The sequence below is a fragment of the Euprymna scolopes genome, chromosome 32 (assembly GCF_053919585.1).
Source record: "Euprymna scolopes isolate OS-2025 chromosome 32, ASM5391958v1, whole genome shotgun sequence".
NCBI classification, from domain to species: domain Eukaryota; kingdom Metazoa; phylum Mollusca; class Cephalopoda; order Sepiida; family Sepiolidae; genus Euprymna; species Euprymna scolopes.
Window position 1 is genome coordinate 29,675,812 of NC_136513.1, and position 22,548 is coordinate 29,698,359.

The 22,548-nt window shown below is 33.0% G+C and overlaps 1 protein-coding gene across 1 annotated transcript in view; it reads left to right on the top strand.

Moving 5' to 3' along the window:
* LOC145256105 (general transcription factor II-I repeat domain-containing protein 2-like) overlaps positions 1 to 22,548 on the top strand; it is a 780,669-nt gene that overhangs the window by 190,960 nt on the left and 567,161 nt on the right. The window contains exon 3 of the mRNA XM_080114691.1: positions 16,491 to 16,625. Coding sequence (XP_079970817.1) covers positions 16,555 to 16,625 — 71 coding nt within the window. The 5' untranslated portion in view covers positions 16,491 to 16,554. The remainder of the gene's footprint in view (positions 1 to 16,490; positions 16,626 to 22,548) is intronic.

Genomic DNA, 22,548 nt, shown 5'->3' on the forward strand with positions numbered 1-22,548 from the left:
TGCAATAAAAAACACTTTTAGAAAGAAAGGAAATATAATTTTGAATATGTCGCCCTTTAACCAACTGCGAAATAAAAAGTCGGCAAAACTTCTTGAATCCCATCAAGAAAACATTTCTCCGTAAAAGTACAAATAAATGTAAAAAATCGTTTATAAAAACAACCTGGGAATGTCCTAGATCTGCCCTTAAACTCAGAGTTGATAATTAAAGTATATAATAATGCAATATTAAATGGAAAACATAATTTAAAAAAAAAACTAGGGAACACGACAACTATGAAACAAAAATATAATTATCAGGCATAGAAATTGCCCAAATCGTAATAGAAATAAAAGCACTAACAATCCGCAGTAAATTTTAACTGACAAACACCGGCACTCTTTCTAATACAAAGTTTGCGAAGGAATGCCTGAATAACAAGAAATATTACGTAGGAAGGACTTCCCCATATTATAAAAGCTAATATTATTACCACAGAAAAACATTACATAAACCAATAAAATATAAAATAAAAACAGCATTGACTAAGCATTACATCGTCGAGTGCAAAATAACATTACAGGTCAACGCATTACTTCTTGTTCAGCAAGGGGTTGTCTTTCGTCATCGGTTATAAGTTTCCGAATTAGGTCTAAGCACTTCTGGTGCTCCAATCTCGGACCTTCGATAATGTACACCATCCGGCCGATCCTTTTCTGGACCTTTCCTAGTTCCCACATCATACTTTTATTTTTGTGTATCTGAAAAAATACTTTTCACCAGGCAATATCGTTTTTCATGAAATACAGCATTGGGCAGTTTCACCTGTTTTGGCAAATGTTTCTCGGAGACCGGCCTAAATTTTCTAACAAACATTAACTTTGCCGGCGACGTCTTCGATGGAGTGCTTTCATTGGGCGTAATTCGGTAAACTTGTAAAATCTGTTGTAGCGCCTTTTCTGAGGGCGGTCCTTTAACTTTCTTCAGGGCTCATTTCAGCGTGTCTACAAACCTCTCTACCTGACCGTTCGATCGGGAATGATAGTTGGCATCGTTATGTGGTTAACCTGGAAATCGTCCCAGAAATCTGTTGAAATGAATTGTGTGCCATTGTCTAACACTAGACAATCAACCATACCAAACCTAGCGAACAATTCGTGAAGAGTCCTGATGGTAAACTCCGTTGTTAGACTTTTACATGGAAATAGCTCAGGCCATTTTGAAAAACTGGCTACCACTATTAAATAATAGTTGTCATCAGTGGGCCTGCGTAATCTACGTGCATTATTTGCCATGGGTTATCCGCTTTAGGCCATGGAATACATTTATTCGGAGCACTCTTGCTGCCAATGCGCATCCCTTACACTTTACCGTGCCTCCTACATCAGTGCCCATACTCTTCCAGTAAACGTAGGACCTTATGAACCTCTTCAGTCGCGTACCCCCAGAGTGCCTCATATCGAAATCCTTTAGAGTTTTCTTTTGTAGTGTAGCTGGAATTAATAATTTTTCCCGATACAACAGTACGTAATTGCACATAGAATAAGCTTCTGCCAACGATTCATCCGATTTAATGTTTTGTTTCATTTCTTTGATGAAACTATCTTCTTCAGCCTTCCATATTATATCTCCCAAAGTAACTGGTAGTTCCTTGATCGTATTACATAGTATTTGTGTGTAGTTCTTTTCACTTTGTAGTGACGCTATTACTGTCTTCTAGCGGTTCCTTTGATTTCGGGATTAATCGCGACAATCCGTCTGCCTGACTTAACTTCGCAGATGTAAGAAATTCTATACTGAAATCGTAATTCAATAATGCAGTAGAAGGATCCTCCATTTTTGTTGACTGTGTAAGTTTTAGAGCCAAAGATGGTTATAAGCGGCTTTTGGTCAGTTTGCGATTTAAACTTACGACCGTGTAATATCGGTGGAATTTTGTAACACCGAATATGACTCCCAATGTTACCTTTTCGATTTGGGAGTAATTCTTCTCGGCAGTAAGTAAAGTTCTTGACGCATGGCGATCAGATCAGTGAACCCATCAGCCATCTTGTGTAGAATGCACGCCTCGATCCCATAAGAACTTGCTTCGGTTGCGACAATAAACTCTTGTTTCGGATTGAAATGAATCCGGGATAAATCTGATGTTAATACACCTTTTAATTTCTTTAAAGTTGCCTAGCAATCGGGCGTCCAGTCCCATTTTTTGTCCTTTTTTTATAGTACATTCAATGGCGCACGCAATTTATTCATGTTCTGAATGAAAGTTCGATAAAAGCTCGCGAGCCCTAAAAAACTGTTGTGAAGGAACATAACTGGCTATACACCGGTTACAAACTGTATATATATATTGGACTGTTTGGCAGACAGCGGCAGACAGCGGCAGACAAGCAGTCGCAGTAAGACGGATAGTCTTACGTGTTGATTATCATACTTTCTTCCCCATACTTGTTACTATGTACTTCTATTTACCTTAGGCGAGCAGCCTTACGTTTCTGTATTATAAATAAACCCCATTACACATACCACTCGGTGTAACTCACGTTTGTCTTTATTTCCTAAGTGTTTAGGAATATAACAATGGCGACGAAAGGATGTTCTTTCTCTTAACAGAGATAAATTACCGTACCAAGGACTGTGTACAATGCAAGGATTTTTTGTTTTACGAAAAAAACAAACTACACAAGGATTTTTGACCACGTGCGTCAATGAATTTTAAAAAATTTTCCTACCTAAAGTAGCGAAAAGTACGGATTTTTCTTCGTAAAGAACTCACAAGAAATTATAGAAACATGTTCAAGGTAAAGTGGAATTTATATTTATTTTGACAAGTGAAAAAAAAAAAAAAAATGGTCGCAAGTTGAATTCGAAACTACACTAAAGGATTACGAGTTTCGAAAGAAAAAATATAAATACAACGACTATTGTACCATTTTATGCCACGTGGGAACGGCAGCCATATATTTTTTTTTTTGGAAAATTAATTGTTTGTTATTGCCTTTATATAAATAATTGGAACTATTTGTCGTGGGAAGTAAGAAATATTTTGTGTATGAACTTACGTTGTTGAAAAAAAAAAAAAAAAAAAAAAGAATTATTTTACAAAGCCTGTTGAATTACTATGGATGAACTTTGTTGAAACGTGTTGTGTCTGCATATTGCTACTAATTTACGATATACGTAAATTTACGATTTTTCTTTGGAATTATTGTGTAGAATTCGAAAAGACATTTTTGTACTAGAAGCTAACATGGAACAATTAGCAGAGTTAACTAAGGCTCTAGCCCTTAGCATCCAGGAACAGACAAAAATGAGTCAACAATTTTTAGCGCAACAACAACAACAACAACAACAAATTCAACAACAACAGCTACAGCAACAGCTGCAACAACAACAAGAAAGAACACAAAAAACTTTAGAGGCACAACAAGAACAAACAAACATACTACAACGACAAATGTCGACACAGCAAAAGAATTTAGAAAAGCTAATTCTAACGTCGACCGGGAAGAAGACTAATTTTTCTGCCGAGGGTATTTCAAATTCACTAACGGAATTTCGTTACTCCCCGGATACTGGTGTTACTTTCCCTGCATACTACAGAAGATACGAAACAATTTTTACGAAAAGATGTTTAGACTGGACCGATGAGGAAAAAGTTACCCTGCTACTACAAAAACTGGGTACTGATGAAAACACCAAGTATGCAAATCTAATTCTACCAAAAAAACCGGAGGAGGTTTCGTTCGAGGAAACAATTAGTACCTTGTCGAAAATATTTGATAAAAGGGATAGCCTATTTCACTCTAGATACAAATGTTTGAACATTCAGAAGGCAGAAGCTGAAGACTATCTAGAATATCTTTGCACTGTGAACTGTTTATGCGAATCATTTAAATTGAATGAAATTTCCGCAGACCAATTTAAATGTTTAATCTTTGTACAAGGTCTCACAGCACCAAGGGACAAAGATATACGTTCACGGATCCTAACAATTATGGAGGCGGATCCTAACATAACATTGCAAAAAGTCACTGAAGAGTGTCAACGTCTGATTAACATAAAGAAAGACAACACTCGCATTGAAGAGAAAAATTTGTAGATACGTTTAAAAGGGCACTTAAGAAAAATCTTACTACGGACACAGACGAACAATGTATTCAAACATTTTTAGCAATTTACAGGGTGACACCAAATCCTAATAATAATGTCAATTCTTCCCCGGCTGAGCTAATGTTTGCAAGAAAGATAAGATCTGTCTTCGATAGGCTGCTACCAGAGAAAAAGAAAGTTTTCAAAAAACAAAACCTTAATACCAAGTGCTTCTCCCCAGGTGAAAATGTATATTTCAAAAATTTTCAAAATGGACGAAATCAGTGGGTTGAAGGTATTATCAAAAAAAGGATTGGGAGCATGGTCTATACCATCCAAGGATTAAGTTTTGTCTGCAAAAGACACAGAAATCAAATACGTCCCAGACTGTCTCCAAATGTGGAAGAGACACCAATGGAAACATTGTGCGATATTTTTGATATACCAAAACCAGCGTGTGTACCGCAAACAATGAATATTTCGCCTGAACCGACCATACGGGCTGGACAGAAACCTTTACCCCGGGTAACGCTGACCAGAAGGAAAAGCGCAAGAAAGAGAAAAGTTACCAGGAGATTAAGCCCTGACCCTAAAAGGAAGAGGTATTTAAGCTAAAATCAGGAAGATTTCAGCTTCAGGGGGAGGTGTTGTGAAGGAACATAACTGGCTATACACCGGTTACAAACTGTATATATATATATTGGACTGTTTGGCAGACAGCGGCAGACAGCGGCAGACAAGCAGTCGCAGTAAGACGGATAGTCTTACGTGTTGATTATCATACTTTCTTCCCCATACTTGTTACTATGTACTTCTATTTACCTTAGGCGAGCAGCCTTACGTTTCTGTATTATAAATAAACCCCATTACACATACCACTCGGTGTAACTCACGTTTGTCTTTATTTCCTAAGTATTTAGGAATATAACAAAAACTCTGCAATGTAGTTACATTATAAGGCTCTGGTATGTCTTTTATAGCTGCGGATCTGTCTAGATCGGGTTTCCTCCCGTTCTTATATATTATATGACCCAGGTATTTAATTCGTTAAAAAAATTCGCATTTTGCTTCCTTCAATGTAAAGTCGTATTCTTTTATTCTGTCAAACATTTAAACTACATGATCTCTATGCTGTTCAACATTTTGACTATCCATAAGAATATCGTCCAGATAGCCTATTGTAAACTCCAAACTGCTTATCAAAGTAGCGATTACCTGTTGGAAAATTGCAGGTGCTACTTTTATACCAAATGCTGATCTCTTGAATTTATAAATCCTTTGTGCGTTGATAAACACGAAAGTTTTGATATATCTTCCTCTATTGGTATTTGTAGGTACGGCTTGCTTAAGTCTATTTTTGAACAAAAATATTTCCGCTATTTAACTTAACGAATATTTCGTCCGGGTTTGGGAGTGGGTAGAGATGGTCCTTGATCGCCACATTCAATCCGGTCAAAAAGTCCGCGCATGCCCTATCTCTTTAGATTTTTGTTCACGTATACGGTGGGGGATGCCCACTCACTAAAGTTAATAGGGTTAAAATCTCAGTTTAAACTAATCTTTCCAATTCTTTTTCAAATGTTTCCCTCGAAGCGAACGGTATGCTCCATGGCTTTTTGAATATTTGTTTTGCTTAATCCAGCAATTCGAATTTCGCTTTATTTTTGTGCAGCATCTTAAGAGAAAACACTTCGGAAAGATCTTTTTTAGTTTGTCGGCTTCGGTTGTAAGGTTTTCGACTTTGAGACAAAAATCACTCATGGCCGCGTCCTATAATTCAAATTCCTGAATTTAATCGATCAGGAATAAGTTCGTTGCGTTCCCTAGAACGAAAACTTGTAGCTTTTCTTGATTCTTTTTTGTTATATATTAACAACTACCTCACCCTGAAAATGCATTTTTGATCAGTTACCGATCTTGTGACCGTATTCGTCTTTGTCATCGTGGGCTTTCCTATTCTTTTCCAGGTGTGAAAAGTTATAATTGATAAATCTTACTCTGAAGCGAGCTGCAGTTGTACTTCTTTATTTCTGATTCTAACCGTAACATATTTTCTTATGTACTCTGTTGGTAAAGGGTGAATTTTTGCAGTGTTTTACGTAGCTCTTTTTTGCTATTTTGCTCTGCAATATAAGGCCTTGTGCCCTGCTCGCTTGCATAGGTCAACTGTTTTTTTCCTTTGGTACTAACATTCATTGTACCCATGAGGTCCTCCACATTTGCTACAAGGGGTCCTAGGATTTTGTCTATCCTGATCATTTTGTGAAGGGTTATTTTTGACTCTTCGATGGTACTTGCTTGCGGGCGGGTGTAATTTTTTAAGCATATTTTTTTTTTATGTGAGAGATACCTGCTTTCTCTATATTTCGGGAGTCTTGCTTCATTGCCATGGGTCGCTGACAATCTTCAGCTAGTTTCTGAAGCGTCAAATGAGGTTCTAATTCCAATTTATTTAGAGTACGACGTCTTATATCAGCGTCTTTTGTGGCGAAAAAGAATGCCCTTATTTCGTTAATACTTTCTTTGTCGTGCTTACGAAATTATGTTTTTTTTTCGTCGACGTGCAGTCCCGTAAACCAGTGAAAAGTTTATTTTAATCGGATTAAAATCCGACGTCTTTTTTCTTTTAATTTGATGGAATACTCGCTTTAGCCAATAAAATAAAATATACGATCATTTACTTCTTCAGGAGATTTTTTTTCTGTTTCCAACGCTAATGCCCTTTTAATATGAGACGTATTAGAATTTTTGTTAGTAATTACTGAAAACTTAGTCCCGTTAATTCAGCAATAATAATTCCCCAAGTAATTCGTCTTGGGAATTCTGTTTCAGCTCGTAGTTTACGTTTTAGTAGCATTTTAACAGTAAGATAAGGCGTTTTAACGTCGTCTTTGTTAAATCTTTTTTTCGAAGTGTTTTTTATCTCGTGTTTACGCTCGAATGTTCGTTTTTGTCACAAGGTTGACAAATAGTTTTTTTTTTCCGTTCTTCACTGAACTTTAGAAAAATACATACTCTTGAAGTTTTGAATTTCCTCAGAGTGTTGGAAAAAATATTTCGAATGTCCGCGTGTGTTCTTTTTTCTTGAATCCTTTTGGTCGTAAAATGCTGTTTTCCAATGGCTGTTTTTTCTACGTTTTTTCTACGTTTTTCTTCGTTGGCCGTACTCGTCATTCAGTTGTTGTTAGCAATTATTGTAGATTGATACGGGAAGCTCTTGAATCGTCCGCGTCAGCCAGTTGTTGTAGACCGAGCGAGGGGTTACAAATGAAAGAAATCAAAAATAGTGTAAAGTGTATAAAATATAATATGTATTTATCATGAAGAATACAGGAGCAACTAAATTGGTATGAGAGAAACGTGTCCGTAGCATGCGGTTAAACATGGAATGAATGTCTCCATTTACTCTCTGAAACCAGTGGTATTTATAGGACTAGTTGATTACACTTAGTCTTCAAATAGGGATGAATTGTACCCCACAACAATAATGACTACCTGTTGTCAAAATTCCATCTTTTCATAGTTGTTATCTCTAACTAATATTAAGTTTTAAAATGGTGTCCCTTAGTTTTGGACGCTACTGTAGTTGTAGAACACAATTAATTATTTGTTATTTATCTCTCTGTCAATCTATCTATATATCTATGTGTATTATCGATGTATCCATCGATCTAGTTATCTATCTATTTTTTTTTATTTATTTGTCTATCGATCGATCTATCTGACTGTCCTGATGAACGGGGAGGTGTGAGCTGTGTTTTTATATATTGTTAAAACATCAAGCTTGGTGACCGTTTAATTGAACCGGAAAAGCACATGATCAGGGCCGGAAGTACGTGTCTGTCACGTGGTTCTAGTGAGCTAAGCAAAATAGATGAGTAGGAATGAGGACGTCTTTTGCAATAGTTGCTGGAAACACTAGAAGAAGCTTTACACCTATGACACCAGAAGCAATGGGAAAAGTGAACGGAAGAAGATAATCTGAAAAGAGTCTCCTGTCAAAAGGAGGGAGAAGCTTCTCAGACGTGGGACCTGTAAAAACTAGCCACCAAAATACAGATCGTTGACCACTCCTCTACTAGATGTAATGCCTGGGAGCGAATAATCAACAATAAAAACCAACCCATCGTATTGAGTATCTTGTATACACATTCTTTGTCAAGAGAATCAACTTCTTCAAGATGATCGTCCGCTTTCTTTGAGTTCCCAGTATGTGTTTTCTAGTGTTGTTTTCCTTCGGTGTCTTTTTTTTATTTTGGAACGTACTTCTTTCATCATAGTATGAGGTTTTGAAGTCTAAGGAAGTCATACCTACATAATATTCCTTGTTATTCGGAGTTTCTTTCGTAATTATAGTTGTCTGGTAAACTTTGCGTTTTGGTTAGACATTTATTTTGAAGTCGGCCAAGTGTGTGGGATCTGTAGTTGCATTAATCTTGTTCATTATTAGTAGTTTTTATTTTTATTTCTTATATGGATGTCGTTGTCTGAAGTTCGTTTATTAATATAATTGATATTATTATTGTTATTATTATTATTGTTGTTGTTGTTGTTGTTATTTCTACTAGTTACATATGTGATCTATGTGTTAGTTGTATTTTTGTCATGATGTCCCATTTTTATTGTTTATTTTGTTGTTATGTTCATTGATTTTATGTAATATTTTGTTATTATTTGCTTTAATCATCTTTTGTGCAAGGGATTGGTTGCGGGAAAGTGTTTTTCAATAAGATCTAGAAATTTCTTGCTAAGTTTTTTTTTTAACATTTTGTTGTATGGCGCCGTAAACCAGGTTATATTTCTTTTTCTTCTATTTTAAATTTTATTGTTATTGTTGGTTTCTTGCTTATATTTGATATCAATATTTTGTATCCACTATTTTTAGGGGTGTTTCGTAGAAATTGATTGACCGGTTAAATACATTTTCATCGGTTGAGTTATTGCTAAGTCTACTTACGATCGAGTTAGGAATCTGTTTTAAATTGATGGTAGGTGATTGGACTTTGAGGTTTACGTATATTGGATTAGCGTTATCTTTTAAGTAGGCTTCATATGTGTTTTTATCTAAATTTAATGTGACGTCCAGGAAGGTTTTAATTTTATTTTTATGTTATCTAGTACGTCTATATTAAGACCTAATTTTTTAATTTCCTTATGTATGATTTTCTTACAATTATCCCCCTAGACTTTTGTTAGAGCTTTTTGTTATACCTAGTCTATCATCTTTATATAGGATGAAATATTAATTTCTGTAGGTATTTAATTATTTTTAAAGTAAATAATTATATATATATATATTTGTGTGTGCGCGTGCGTATATATATATATATATATATATATATATATATATGCATATGCTCACACGCACGCACACCCACCCATACACACACACACACACACACATATATATATATATATATATATATATATATATATATATATATATATATATATATATATTAGGTAAGTCTTTTAAGAGCCAGGTGCTTCTTATCTCTATGGGACGTGATAGAAAAACTCGACGTAGATATTGCTCCGGATAATTATATCACAATGCACATTTTAAGTTTCTTATTTGTTTATTGTTAGCAATGGATTCTTGTAATCTTTGGAGATAAGCATTTCTTCCTTAATGCGTTCGAGGCAAACCGATGTCACATTCTTAATGTTTTCACCTCTCTTCAGTTTAACATTATTTAATGCACAACTTTATTCAAAAGCCGCAGTGGAAAAATAGCAGAAATGTTCAGATATATTTTTTGTTAATTTTAGATTTGACAAAATTGTTGATCATTTGTAAGAAATAAAAAAAACGGATATGCTACATATTCGTCGTTTTAATCTATACGTCTAGCGATTGCTTAAGGATATATATATATATATATATATATATATATATATATATATATATATATATATATATATATATATGTCAGGAAAACTTTTTAACATCTTTTTTTTCTCCACGAGACTTTTGGATGATGCCCTTTTGCTCACTCATCTTGAATTTTCTATTTACTTTTTTTTTACGTTATTTACAGAAAATCTTAAGCAATAGCCGTAATGGACACATAGGAAACATGTTCGAATATACTTTTGCCTCCGTTCTAAATTACGTCTAAATTCACAAATTAAACAGAAACATTCTCAGGGTCGACAAGATACACCTGTAGAATGTCGGAGGTTACATCGACCGAAACGTTGTGGAAATTACAGTAAACAAAAGAAGAATAACTTGATGAATCCAAAGAATACGAAAACCCAATACTCATCTCAATATGTCAGAAACGTCATATTTTCTTTTTAGATTTGACAAAATTGTTCATCATTTGTAAGAAATAAAGTCGAATATGTATCAGCTAATCAGTTATAGGCTTACAAATGTATTTACTTTTTTGTAGAATCTTAGTTCTAAAATCGATGTTTCAAGCATCCAACAGTCTTTTCGTTATAATTGAATAGTACCAGATTATGCTGATGCGCGGTTTAATAGCAAAGGAAAAGATTGCCAGTATTATTGGAATTGCATTCGGATATACTCGGGGAAACAGAGGAAAACACTAAACTGTCAATATAACCTGCTGCTGTTGTTGAAATCGGTCGTTACGTCTCAGGGCCCCAGAGATAGGAAATGAGAAAAGTAAGTCAGTTGTTTTAGAAACGTTTTGCACACATAAAGTAATGATTCAAAATGTGTATACTTACTTCAATATTTTTCAACTGATTTCTGGTAGAATTTTTAAAACTATTTTCTAACTTTTTCTTCGGTTGTGTTCAATGGATGTTGTCAATTTATTTAAGAACACTTACAAAGAGAAAAAGATATAAGTAATATAGGCATATTCGTAACAGACAAAAATATAATTATATCTAATATCTATCCTTACACAGACGCGAAAATGTTTATTCGAAATCAACACTCGATTGACTAAGGAAATAGTATTTTAAATATACCTATTAGAGCCAGCCAACAGTAAATTATCAAAGGAAACTGTTGAAATGTGAAAAGAATTCGATTTAAAATCGGGGCGAACACGGTCTTAATAGGTAGGAGCACGCCTAATTGATTGTATGTACAAACACCCCCAAACACCCCCATATATATATATATATATATATATATATATATATATATATATATATATATATATATATATATATATATATATATATATATATCAGTGAAAATATAGTAATATATAATTTAATATGTATTATTTTTTATATTAATGAAAACCAACTACATATAGTACAATATATATATATATATATATACATATATATATATATATATATATATATATATATATATATATTAAGAAACCCAACAAGAATATATATAAAAGACAACCGTATATCTATTTTCTATTTTATAATTAGATATATTAGGGCAAATTAAATTATTAACAAATGTTCAATAATTTGTCTATATTATCAGTAAAAAGTTAAAAGTCTCAGGAGTTTAAACTTACATTTTTACAATAATTTCTCACAATGAACAATTAAAATGAGTGCATCCATGTTTGATAATCTGCTATCATGCTCATTTTTTCTACGGGAGTCTATCGTCTTAGTAAGTATTTTGAATGATTAATCTGAAACCTGTCTAGTAATTATAGTGAGTTATGAATGCACATATGTAGCCAGCAATGTATAAATAAAAACTGTAATAAGTATTTAGCTCTATTTTAAAAAAATATTTCCATGAGTGTAAATAGATATTTTTAGAAAATAATACCTTGAATTACGCTTACAATTTCTGGTTCAAATGAAAAGCAAATGCTTCAGTGTAACACAAGAATCGAAATTAAATTATATAACGATGGTAGTTCATTTGTTCTCTAGCGTTGCTCGATAAGGAAGATTAATTCAATGAATTTCAGACTCAAATCTTAAATTACTTTTAACGAAATTTAATGATTTACATAATACAGGATGTTATTGTTTAAAAAATCTTATACGTTTTTTTCTGAACAAAATAAAGTTCGTTAATTAGTGGGGGTTATTGGCCATCGCAAGTAATACAATTATTATGAAACCTGTTTTAGATACCCTTATAAGCTTTGGAACTCTTCATTTGAAACTAAGTATATATTTAAATTTTATTGTTTATCGCATTTTAATTAGAACCGCACATTTTTACCTGCACGGGTTGTACTAAACATTAATCTTTCGAGAAGAATTATAAAAACGCTCACGCGGTTTCAGAAAAAAAATAATGATTATCACAGCCTTGCAGTTGTAGTTAGGGTTGGACTTGATATACAACAGTTATACCTATTCACTCCTTCCAAAATCTAAACAAATACGATTACATTTTTATTACAAAAATGTAGAAACTGAATACTGTTCGAATATTTAATGCGTTTAATAAAGGTACAGAAAATAAGGATACATTTGTAAACAGTATGAGAATTATTATCAATAATATAATAATACACTACACATACATATCTACGTAAACATAAAGTACTTAATCGTTATATATATATATATATATATATATATATGTGTGTGTGTGTGTGTGTGTGTGTGTGTGTATATAATTCGTGTGTATTATTTCAGTACTTCGGGCTACTGTGCTCATCAAGTTTCAGGCTATGTAACCTCTGACATACTTCAGGTGCATTATCGTCAAGTGCCCCACCAAGTAAGATCCAAGTAGTCTAATTATTTCTTTACGTGTCCATTGTGTGTTGGTTATATTAGAAAATTCCAGTTGTAAATTGATAACCTTCTAAAAACTGAAAGGTACCTTCTCAGCGCGGGCGAATTTTTTAGGAGCTCTATGTAGACATGGTTAAAAGAAACGAGGCAATGATATCGCGTGAAAAACATATGGTTCCGTTTGAAATTCCGTGCAGATTCTCGAGTACAGAAATATACACCTGAAGAATGTAGAAGTTTACATAAACTGCAAAGTTTTGAAAATAAGACTGAAGATTAGAGCAATCGTCCGAATAATTCAAATACGAATGATCAATAATAATTTAAAAAAAAAATAGAAGATATTATAGATTTTCAATGTCTCTATGTCTCTAGTCTGTGAATGGTCGATTTTTATACGACACGTGTTATCGATTATAGAATAATCTACGCTGAGCATGCGTGGTTAACTCGTTGCGTATGATTGGGTTGTGAAGAAACGGCGCGTTCTTATTTTAACAGAGCGTCGACAAACGGGGAAAGCAGTTGCCTTAAAAGCACGTATGCAGATTAGCGACAGTGAACGTATTGACGTCACGAGAAAAAGAGGATAGAAGGAAAACTGAAAAACATTGGGAAAATAGATGTGGGGTACTTGTTGAAGCGAGAGGACACAAACGTTATAATGTCAAGTCAGTGTGGGAACGGTAAAGGCTTAAAATAGGTAGTAGGTGGACGAGTAAATAAGAGATTAGAGGTGTTTTGACTCCTCTGCTGCAATAAAAAAATAAATGCGCCGCGTGATCAAAAGACAAAAAAAAGAAGAGATCTTCCTGAAATTGCTTAATCGCACAAGTACATAAGAATAATAGCGATAATACATTTTACTTTATTATCTAATATATATATATATATATATATATATATATATATATATATATATATATGTATATATATATATATATATATATATATATATATATATGAAACAACATATGTATATATATATATATATATATATATATATATATATATATATATATATATATATGATACAATAGGAGTGGAAAATGAATTCAGAAATACTATATTTTGGAAAACATTGAATGAGTCATTTATTTGATAAGATACACATACATTCATTTCGTAGATAAAGAGATATAAAGAATCCCCGTTATCCCCCACCTAAATGGCTAATTCTATATATACCAATATATAGTATTTGTGAATTCATTTTCCACTCCTATTGTCTCCTATATAAGCTCCATTGAAATTTATTGAACTTTATATTATCCCGATGAGTCCCCTCTTATAGAATGGAATTTACTCTCTTCTTTAATCTACTCACATTATATATATATATATATATATATATATATATATATATATATATATATATATATATATATATATATATATATTCCTATACAGTTGTTATTTTTGTGTATGGATATAATTAAGAAAATAGTTTTTCGATTTAAAAAAAATATATATTATATATGGGTCGTTGAATTCCGTTTACTAGTATATATATATATATATATATATATATATATATATATATGTATATATATATATATAATTATATATATATATATATATATACTTTGCATATTTTTAAACCTCCATTTTACATAATTCCCTATTAGTGTTTCGGTTATCTTGTGGAATGATCCTCTTTAGTTTACTATGGCGTGTAATTATATTCATGCAGATATTCTACATTATTTATACTTGCATAATATTTGCGTAAAAAGTTTATAGTAAGCACAACCATTTTTCTATATATGTAATTATGTGAATAAAAAGGAAAAACCTAAATGAGTAAAAACAAAAATAAAATCAACGTTTCGTCCCTATTTCAGGAGAGATCATCAGGATTTCTAGGCGAGGATATACAGGAAGTCGGTCATATATCACATGCGAAAGAGTAGAAGTTCAGTTCTCTTTCAGTACTGGAGAGCTTCTCCTCTTTCGCATGTGATATATGACCGTCTTCCTGTACATCCTCGCCTAGAAATCCTGATGATGTCCCCTGAAATAGGGACGAAACGTTGATTTTATGTTTGTTTTTATGTTTCCTTTTTATTCACATAACGTCTAAAGCATCGTTTATATTTTGCTTTATTTTATTCATATGTAATTATGGGTGCGTAAATATATTGGTTTTAAAAATTGCTTAAGAATCTCCTATGTCAGTTTTTGGTTTACAGACATTAAAATTAATATATATAGTATTCGAAGCAATGCAAAACTTTGTATTGGGATTTTAGCCGGGAACATTTCCAAAATAGAATTAGCTAAGTGAAGGTCGGACGACGGCATTACGAATCTGCGTGCATAACGTAATATCTATTAGTTCATGTTTAAATGTTTAACCTGTGAGCAAGCAGGTCTTCAAAGTTCAGTCATGAACGTTAAAGGAAAAAGTAAATCCTAAGCTTAACGTTTTGGTTCTGAATACCAATTGTGGAGCGCAAGTCATTTTTTAAAAACTTTTTAAATCATTATTATATATTGGATGCAATGTAATGTAATTATGAATACGAAATCTGCATTAATCAAAATATTATATGTAAGGATATTTTGCAATGACGGGCGGCCTGCTAGTATATATCTATAATACAAAACTGACTGTCTGTGGGTGTGTGCGTGTCTGGTCACGAATAGGCTCCGATATGGTCGACTATTTAAAAAAAAAAACTGATTACATATAATGGTAGAAGATGTATCTAGACACAGGAATGGGTATGTTTGATCTGGCAGAACAGTGGATCATTACAATTGTGGCGTCTGCTTTCGCGCCTGGTCCAAAAAGTATGGAAATAAAAAATATAAAAATAAAAAAAACGTTTACAAGGGTTTTTGATATAGACGTACATAAGGATACTTTGATAAATATGTTTTAACTTAAATGGGGATCGTATAATAAAATTGTGAGGTCTGCGTTCGCACCTGGCCTCCATAGAATGGAAATAGGCACAAACTTTAATAAAGATTTTTCATATATATCTGCGTAAGTATATTTGATAATTATGTTTCGGTTTGAAAAAATATGGTATAATAAAATTATGGGGTGTTCGTTCGCACCTGACCTCCATAGTTTAGTTTCCTAGGATCACATCTAATGAAAACACATGTGTCTATTAAAAAGTGCTCAGTGAGTAAACAGAACAGGTGTATTAAATTTATTTTTATCAACATTGATCGCTACATATGTGTATACATGTTTCTGTAATCACCTGTGCTGGGGAGATTACGTCTTCATGCTAAGAATTACCCTTGAAAACTGGCCAGAATTACCATGGAAAACTGGTAAGTTTTCGAGGGAAATTCTTAGCATGAAGACGTAATCTCTCCAGCCTGGATGATTACAGAAACATGTATGTACATATGTAGCGATCAATGTTGATAAAAATGAATTTAATACACCTGTTCTGTTTACTCACTGAGCACTTTTTAATAGACACATGTGTTTTCATTAGATGTACTCCTAGGAAACTATACTCTACTGCAATATATATATATATATATATATATATATATATATATATATATATATATATATATATATATATATATATATATATATATATATATCGGCCATTCGCATACAGTTATTTATAAGTATAATAACGGAAACACGTCTCCACGGCCTTTGTATGTTCTTAATTGTGTATCATTTTGTCGCATGTGTCTTTTTACTCGTCACATTAAAACATCATCCAATTACCTGTCCATTCATTTTTCTTTCCATTGTTCTACCCCACAGCCATCCCACTAACCCCGGAAAAAGACGTTCCCGCTTCCTCTACTTCAATCAGCAGGCCAGAAATATGATGAGCGGACTGGTGAAGACAAAATGTCACCATTGGACAATACCTCGTAGGAGACGACAAACAAAAACGTATATATTGCCAATTTCTTAATTTTTTTTTTCCTTTCGAATCCAGATTCGTATGTTTGTTAATGCTTTTAATTTTTTAGTTTTATAAAATTTTTATCAAATTCTGTTTCGTTTATAGTGTTTTTCTTTTTAGTTTTGGCCTAACGAAAAAGCATCCATTTTTTTCGACGGTTTGTTCTTTTCGTTTAATTTGTCTTTGTCCTTAATTCACTGGAACTAAGGATAGCTTTTTTATTATTTTAAAGAACAAGTTTGCTTTTATGATGTTAAGAACCTTTGTTAAAATTCTTAGGGAAAATGTTAAATAGATATAATTATAGAGTTAAAAAGACAGCACAGGGTAATCAAAATACACACACATACCCCACACACACACATATATATATATATATATATATATATATATATATATATATATATATATATACAAGTGAACGTGTCTGTGTGTCTGTGTACATTTTCCACCGCAATACCTCTGTCATTTTTCAGTCTGCAGACGCGAAATTTGATATACAGTGTACTGAGATTTGGAAAAACCTTTGTAATCCGTTTTCGGCCAGAGATTTGGCTGTTAAGGGGTCAATGTTAAACGATTTACCCTTAGAGGACTCTACTAAACTCCTCCGAAAATTTTTTGTCTAAACACTTGAAATGTTATATATACCTTCCTTGGACATGGGAATAACTTAATAACCTTAGGTGAACCCAAAACAATAAATGTTAAGGGGGCATAATAGGGGTCAAATTAAAAAAAAATGACCTCTGCGGTCTCTACCAACCGACTCAGAAAATTTCCGGTCTAAACATTTCAAATTTTACATAAAGGGTATTCAGAGATAGAGCAAGCTTTTTAATTGGTTACGGTACAAAAATTGTTGTTATTAATATATAAATGTATGTATGTATGTATGTATGTATGTTTTAATGTCTGCGTAAAACTCTCGACAAAGGCGACATATTTTAGCACGATCGGAATCGTTTTTAAGTTAAACCTTACCGACGACAAATATCGAAAACTTGGCTAAAACATTAGTATCTTCACCTTCAAATGGGCACTTTGCTACAGGGAGGGGGCGCTTAAGTCACACACAATTTACTGCGTTTTATACTCGTTAGGACCTGCCAGGATTTTGTATAGATTTAGTGTACCGTGTGTATTTGTAAATTTACGCGCTCGTGAGTTTGGTAGTTAACCAATTGTAGAATAAACCTAATGCTTGGATACTATCTGTGCATAGATGTGTTTCAAATTAACGATAACTAAAAGAAAAATCTCGTTCTTATAATAAGACATAGCTTTATATCAATCTATAGAGAGAAGAAATATTTTAAACAAACCTGGAGATAAATACCGAGACATCCAATGATTATAAAGATATCATTAAAACATATGTAGACGATCATTATTAATCAATAATAAAATCACTCAAGAAGTAAAGACAAAATAACTTTTTTATCATGGCTATAGAATATCTAGATTCCGCCGAGATATCAGAACTTTTAAAGCTATTTATTATACGCGCATTCTTCTATAATATAAATCCCACCCTTCTGTTTAACTGTATGCATGTATGTATGTATATTCGTATGTCTGCGGAAAAGTTTCGACAAAGGCGAAGGATTTTTTAAGATACCGGTATCGTTTAGAAGCATGACTCATCGGACGACAAATATCTAAAATTGGCTTTAAACTTTACTTCCTTAATCCTCAACTAGGCACCTTTCTACGAGGAGGGGTCGTAGTTTTCACCGATATTCTAGAAAGCCATCCCCTCTTTTCGATTGATACGCCCTAATTTAAACATATGTCACTTCCGGTTTAGCGATTACCGAAAAAGGCCAAGACGTCACGTAATTTTTTTTTTACTTTCTTTTTCTCCTTCGTTGTACGGGTTCGAGCCTGCCTGCCTGCCTGCCTGTCTGCCTGCCTGCCTACTACCACTATTTTAGTTCAACCCACACCTCCAAAAACCCGGACAATGCCGAGTACTCAGGCTAGTATATATATATATATATATATATATATATATATATATATATATATATATATATATATATAACAGGTAAAAACTCATGAATATATTTATATGCTTGTATTTATGTATATTGTTTATGTGTATTATTTGTAAGACGCACGTATGTATACTCGTACACACATGCATATATATATATATATATATATGTGTGTGTGTGTGTGTGTGTGTGTTATTTTCATGATTTATTTTTCTTGTGAGGTACGTAATGCATGTATATATATATATATATATATATATATATATATATATATATATATATGTATATGTGTGTGTGGGGGGTGTTTAAACTATAAGTTGGCGTATGCGTAGATACGTATGTATGTACTCGCATATAATTTAAATCATATATACCTATATATATTTCACGTGTAATCACATTTTTCTTCACCATATTCCCTATGCTTCACTTTTTTGTTATCAAGTAAGATCTTTGAATTACGGGTTGTTTCATCAAATACTTTTGCTTGCAAAATCCGATCCTGCATTTTCCTCATTCCACCCTCTAATTAGAAGGAAAGTATTCCTTCGAAACTCCGCGGAATAAGCACTATCAACTTATCAAGTGTATCCTGTTCAGATTAAATATGTTTTTAACTCTTTTTTTAAAGTGTTTTTAACATGTTTTATTAACTGTTTGCTCGTATATATATATATATATATATATATATATATATATATATATATATATATATATATATATATATGATTGATATGTAGTTTGCTTGAAACATTGTGGAGGATAGGCTGTCACAATGCGAGGAATGAATTATAGTCGCTGTTGGTAAGAGGAGACGAGAACAAGTGGCGATTTAGAAATCAATAAGTACATACATATATATTTTTTCATGTATATATTTATTCAGTTATATGGTAAAATGTCTTACTTGTAAGTATATGAAACGTATTCCATTATTAATTTCGGAAAATTTTTCCCTTTTCAAATGGGGTGCGTAACGGCCCTTCATTCAGCATGCTTTGAATCGACCTGTTACGCACACCATTTTAAAAGGGAATTTTTTCCGAAATTAATAATGGAATACGTCGCATAGATTTACAAGTAAGACATTTTACCATACAACTGAATATATATAATATATAAATATATATATATATATAATATATATATATATATATGTACTTATTGATTTGTAAATCGCCACTTGTTCACGTCTCTTCTTACCAACAGCGACTATAATTCATTCCTCGTATTGTGACAGCCTTCTAAATCTCTTTTACACACACACACGCACACACACACATATATATGTGTGTGTGTGTGTGTTTGTGTAGTGTGTGTGTGTGTGTGTAACTACGATATATCGATATATTATAATTGTATATGTTTCTTTGTTTTGTAGATAAATCCTATTGTTACAAAATTAAGTTTCAGTACTTGTACTTTTGTGTATATTCCCTTTATTATTAGATCTTTTTGCTTTATTTCTGATGTTGTTATATTAACTTAGTATCTAGTCATATAATCGGTCTACATTCTCGCTGTTTTGTTCTGTTCCCGAGTTCATCATGAATAATATTTCTCACGATAGCTATCTATATTATTCCGAGTATACGTCTCCTTAGACTTCTTGTTATATTCTATGCGAGAAAAAAAAACATGAAATATCTAATACTAATTGTACAGGTGTTATCTAGTTGCTATTTAGTCTTATTTTCATTATTTGCGGCGTTTATTAACTTGCTTAATTCCTGTTAATTTTGCTTTAAATGCTCATCACCGCGCCTGAAGGCCAACCACATATGTTTTAATAAGCGTCACGTAGTATGTGAAATTTGGATACACTCTTACATTGAATGTATACACCTGATTACAGCAAGTTTAAATACAGCTCGGATCTATAGACATCTCCAGGCAGACAGCTCTGAAAAAAAAAAAACTTTGTTCGTAAGATTGTCGTTTAGATTAAGGAATATAGATTAGAGGAATTGTTGATAGTGATTGTAGGTATACTAGTTTTTTTATTGCACATCTCCAAAGGCTTATGCTCGGTTTAGCATTTACCATGGCAACAGAATATTTATAACGCCTCTGTTGTGCGAAAGCGTGTGTGAGGATCATAGGCACACTAGGTACTAGATTCAATGATGTTTTTTTTTGCAAACCTGTCGACGCAAAAAACTGGTTTAAACAGCTTTCAACGAGCTGTGGCAACAGTATTCAATTTGACACGTATTCGACTCTTATCAGGTAGAAGATTGCGTCGCGATTAATATCCATTATGTAACGGTTACAAATTTCTGTATTGTTTTAACATTTCGAGATAAATTTCTGTTTTTCTGACATATTTACACAGAAGCGTCTTGTTTTTCTTGAACAAACCCGTTATAATCCCATTGTACTTTGCAGGTTTTTATATTAAATAACTTGCTTTAATTATTTAATTTTATTTATTTCTGTTTGTACGTCTGAGTTTTGGTACTGTATCTTATCAGTTTCATTTCCACAGCTTGCATATTTTTCTTTAATATGAGCTTCATTCAATAAGTTTCCAGACGTTTTTTACATGAACACTTTTATTGATAATTTACACGTAGTCTCTTTCGGTGTAATCTCCTCCGGCTGCAATGCATTTCTTGTACCGTTCCAGCAACTTATGAAATTCCATTTTTATGAATGTCTCAATGGCTCTTGTCACAACATCTTTGATCTCGTCAATTCCCTCATAACGACAGCCGCTAAGATTTTACTTGAGCTTAGGGAATAACCAAAAGTTAAAGAGAGCAACGCTTGAATAAAAGGAAAAGTGGGAAGCTGTCTTGATGCCCATCTTGGTCAAATAGTCGGTGACAATGAGGGAGTTGATGACTCCACCTATGTGATAAACTTCGCGCAAAGTTTCCGCATCTTTTGTTCCTTGCGAATAATTTTGTGTAGAGCCCCCACAATGGCATTAAAATGTGCACGTATTGTCTCTATAGAGACACGACGACCGTAATCCATGAAATTATTTATTTGATCAGTTAACTCCGGTGTTTTTACTACCTTACTCTCAAAATAGACCTCACACCTTCCTTGAATCTATTATGCCACTGAAAAGCTGGTGTCCGATTCATGCAAGATGGTCCAAAAGCAGAATTAAGTATGTCATACGCTACTGTGGGTGTTTTTCTTAGTTTGAAACAACATTTTATTGTATATTGCCCTTCTAAAATGTCCTTATGCCTAGGGATTTATAGGGCGTACTCCAATCCCTGGTATGGCTGTTAATTTGAACCTGAATCCAAAAAAATGGCCAGTCATCTCAAAATAGGAATGACAATAACATATTGCATTTTCAAGAGCTTATAATAATTTTAAATGCATATTCAAAATATCCCGAACCAATTTTAAGGCACCTTGCAATTGACGCTGGAATAGCCTTTCTTATTCTTACTCAGTCGTATTTCTACTATTTGTTTTCTTCTATTTAGTATGGTCTAATCCTTTAGCCTCATTCTTTACTTTTACTCAAGTTCGATTGCTATCATTACCACAGTGTTCTATACAGACCTTTTTTCCGTTTTTAATTAAACTCAAGAATTGTTAGCGCCATCTCACGAATGTAGCGCATTGTTCTGCTTGCTACTTACTTAGCTTTCTGATCGAGGTACCTAAGTTATTCTTTGGCCAAGCCTGTCAATAGTTCAGAATGTCTTACTAGCCACACAGGCAATGTGTTCTGCTTTTTCTTTTTGTGATGGTTTTGTAATGAAATGTAAGTACGTAATTCTTACGATTCATTCATTTAAGTACGCCATCATCACTGTGAGGAACTTGTTGTTTTCGCTGGTGTAAAAGTGAAAACAAGCCTCTCAGATTTCCAATACACTTGAACTATCATTCGCAAATCAACTGCTTACCATTAATTTCTAGCTGGTAGCGACCATCG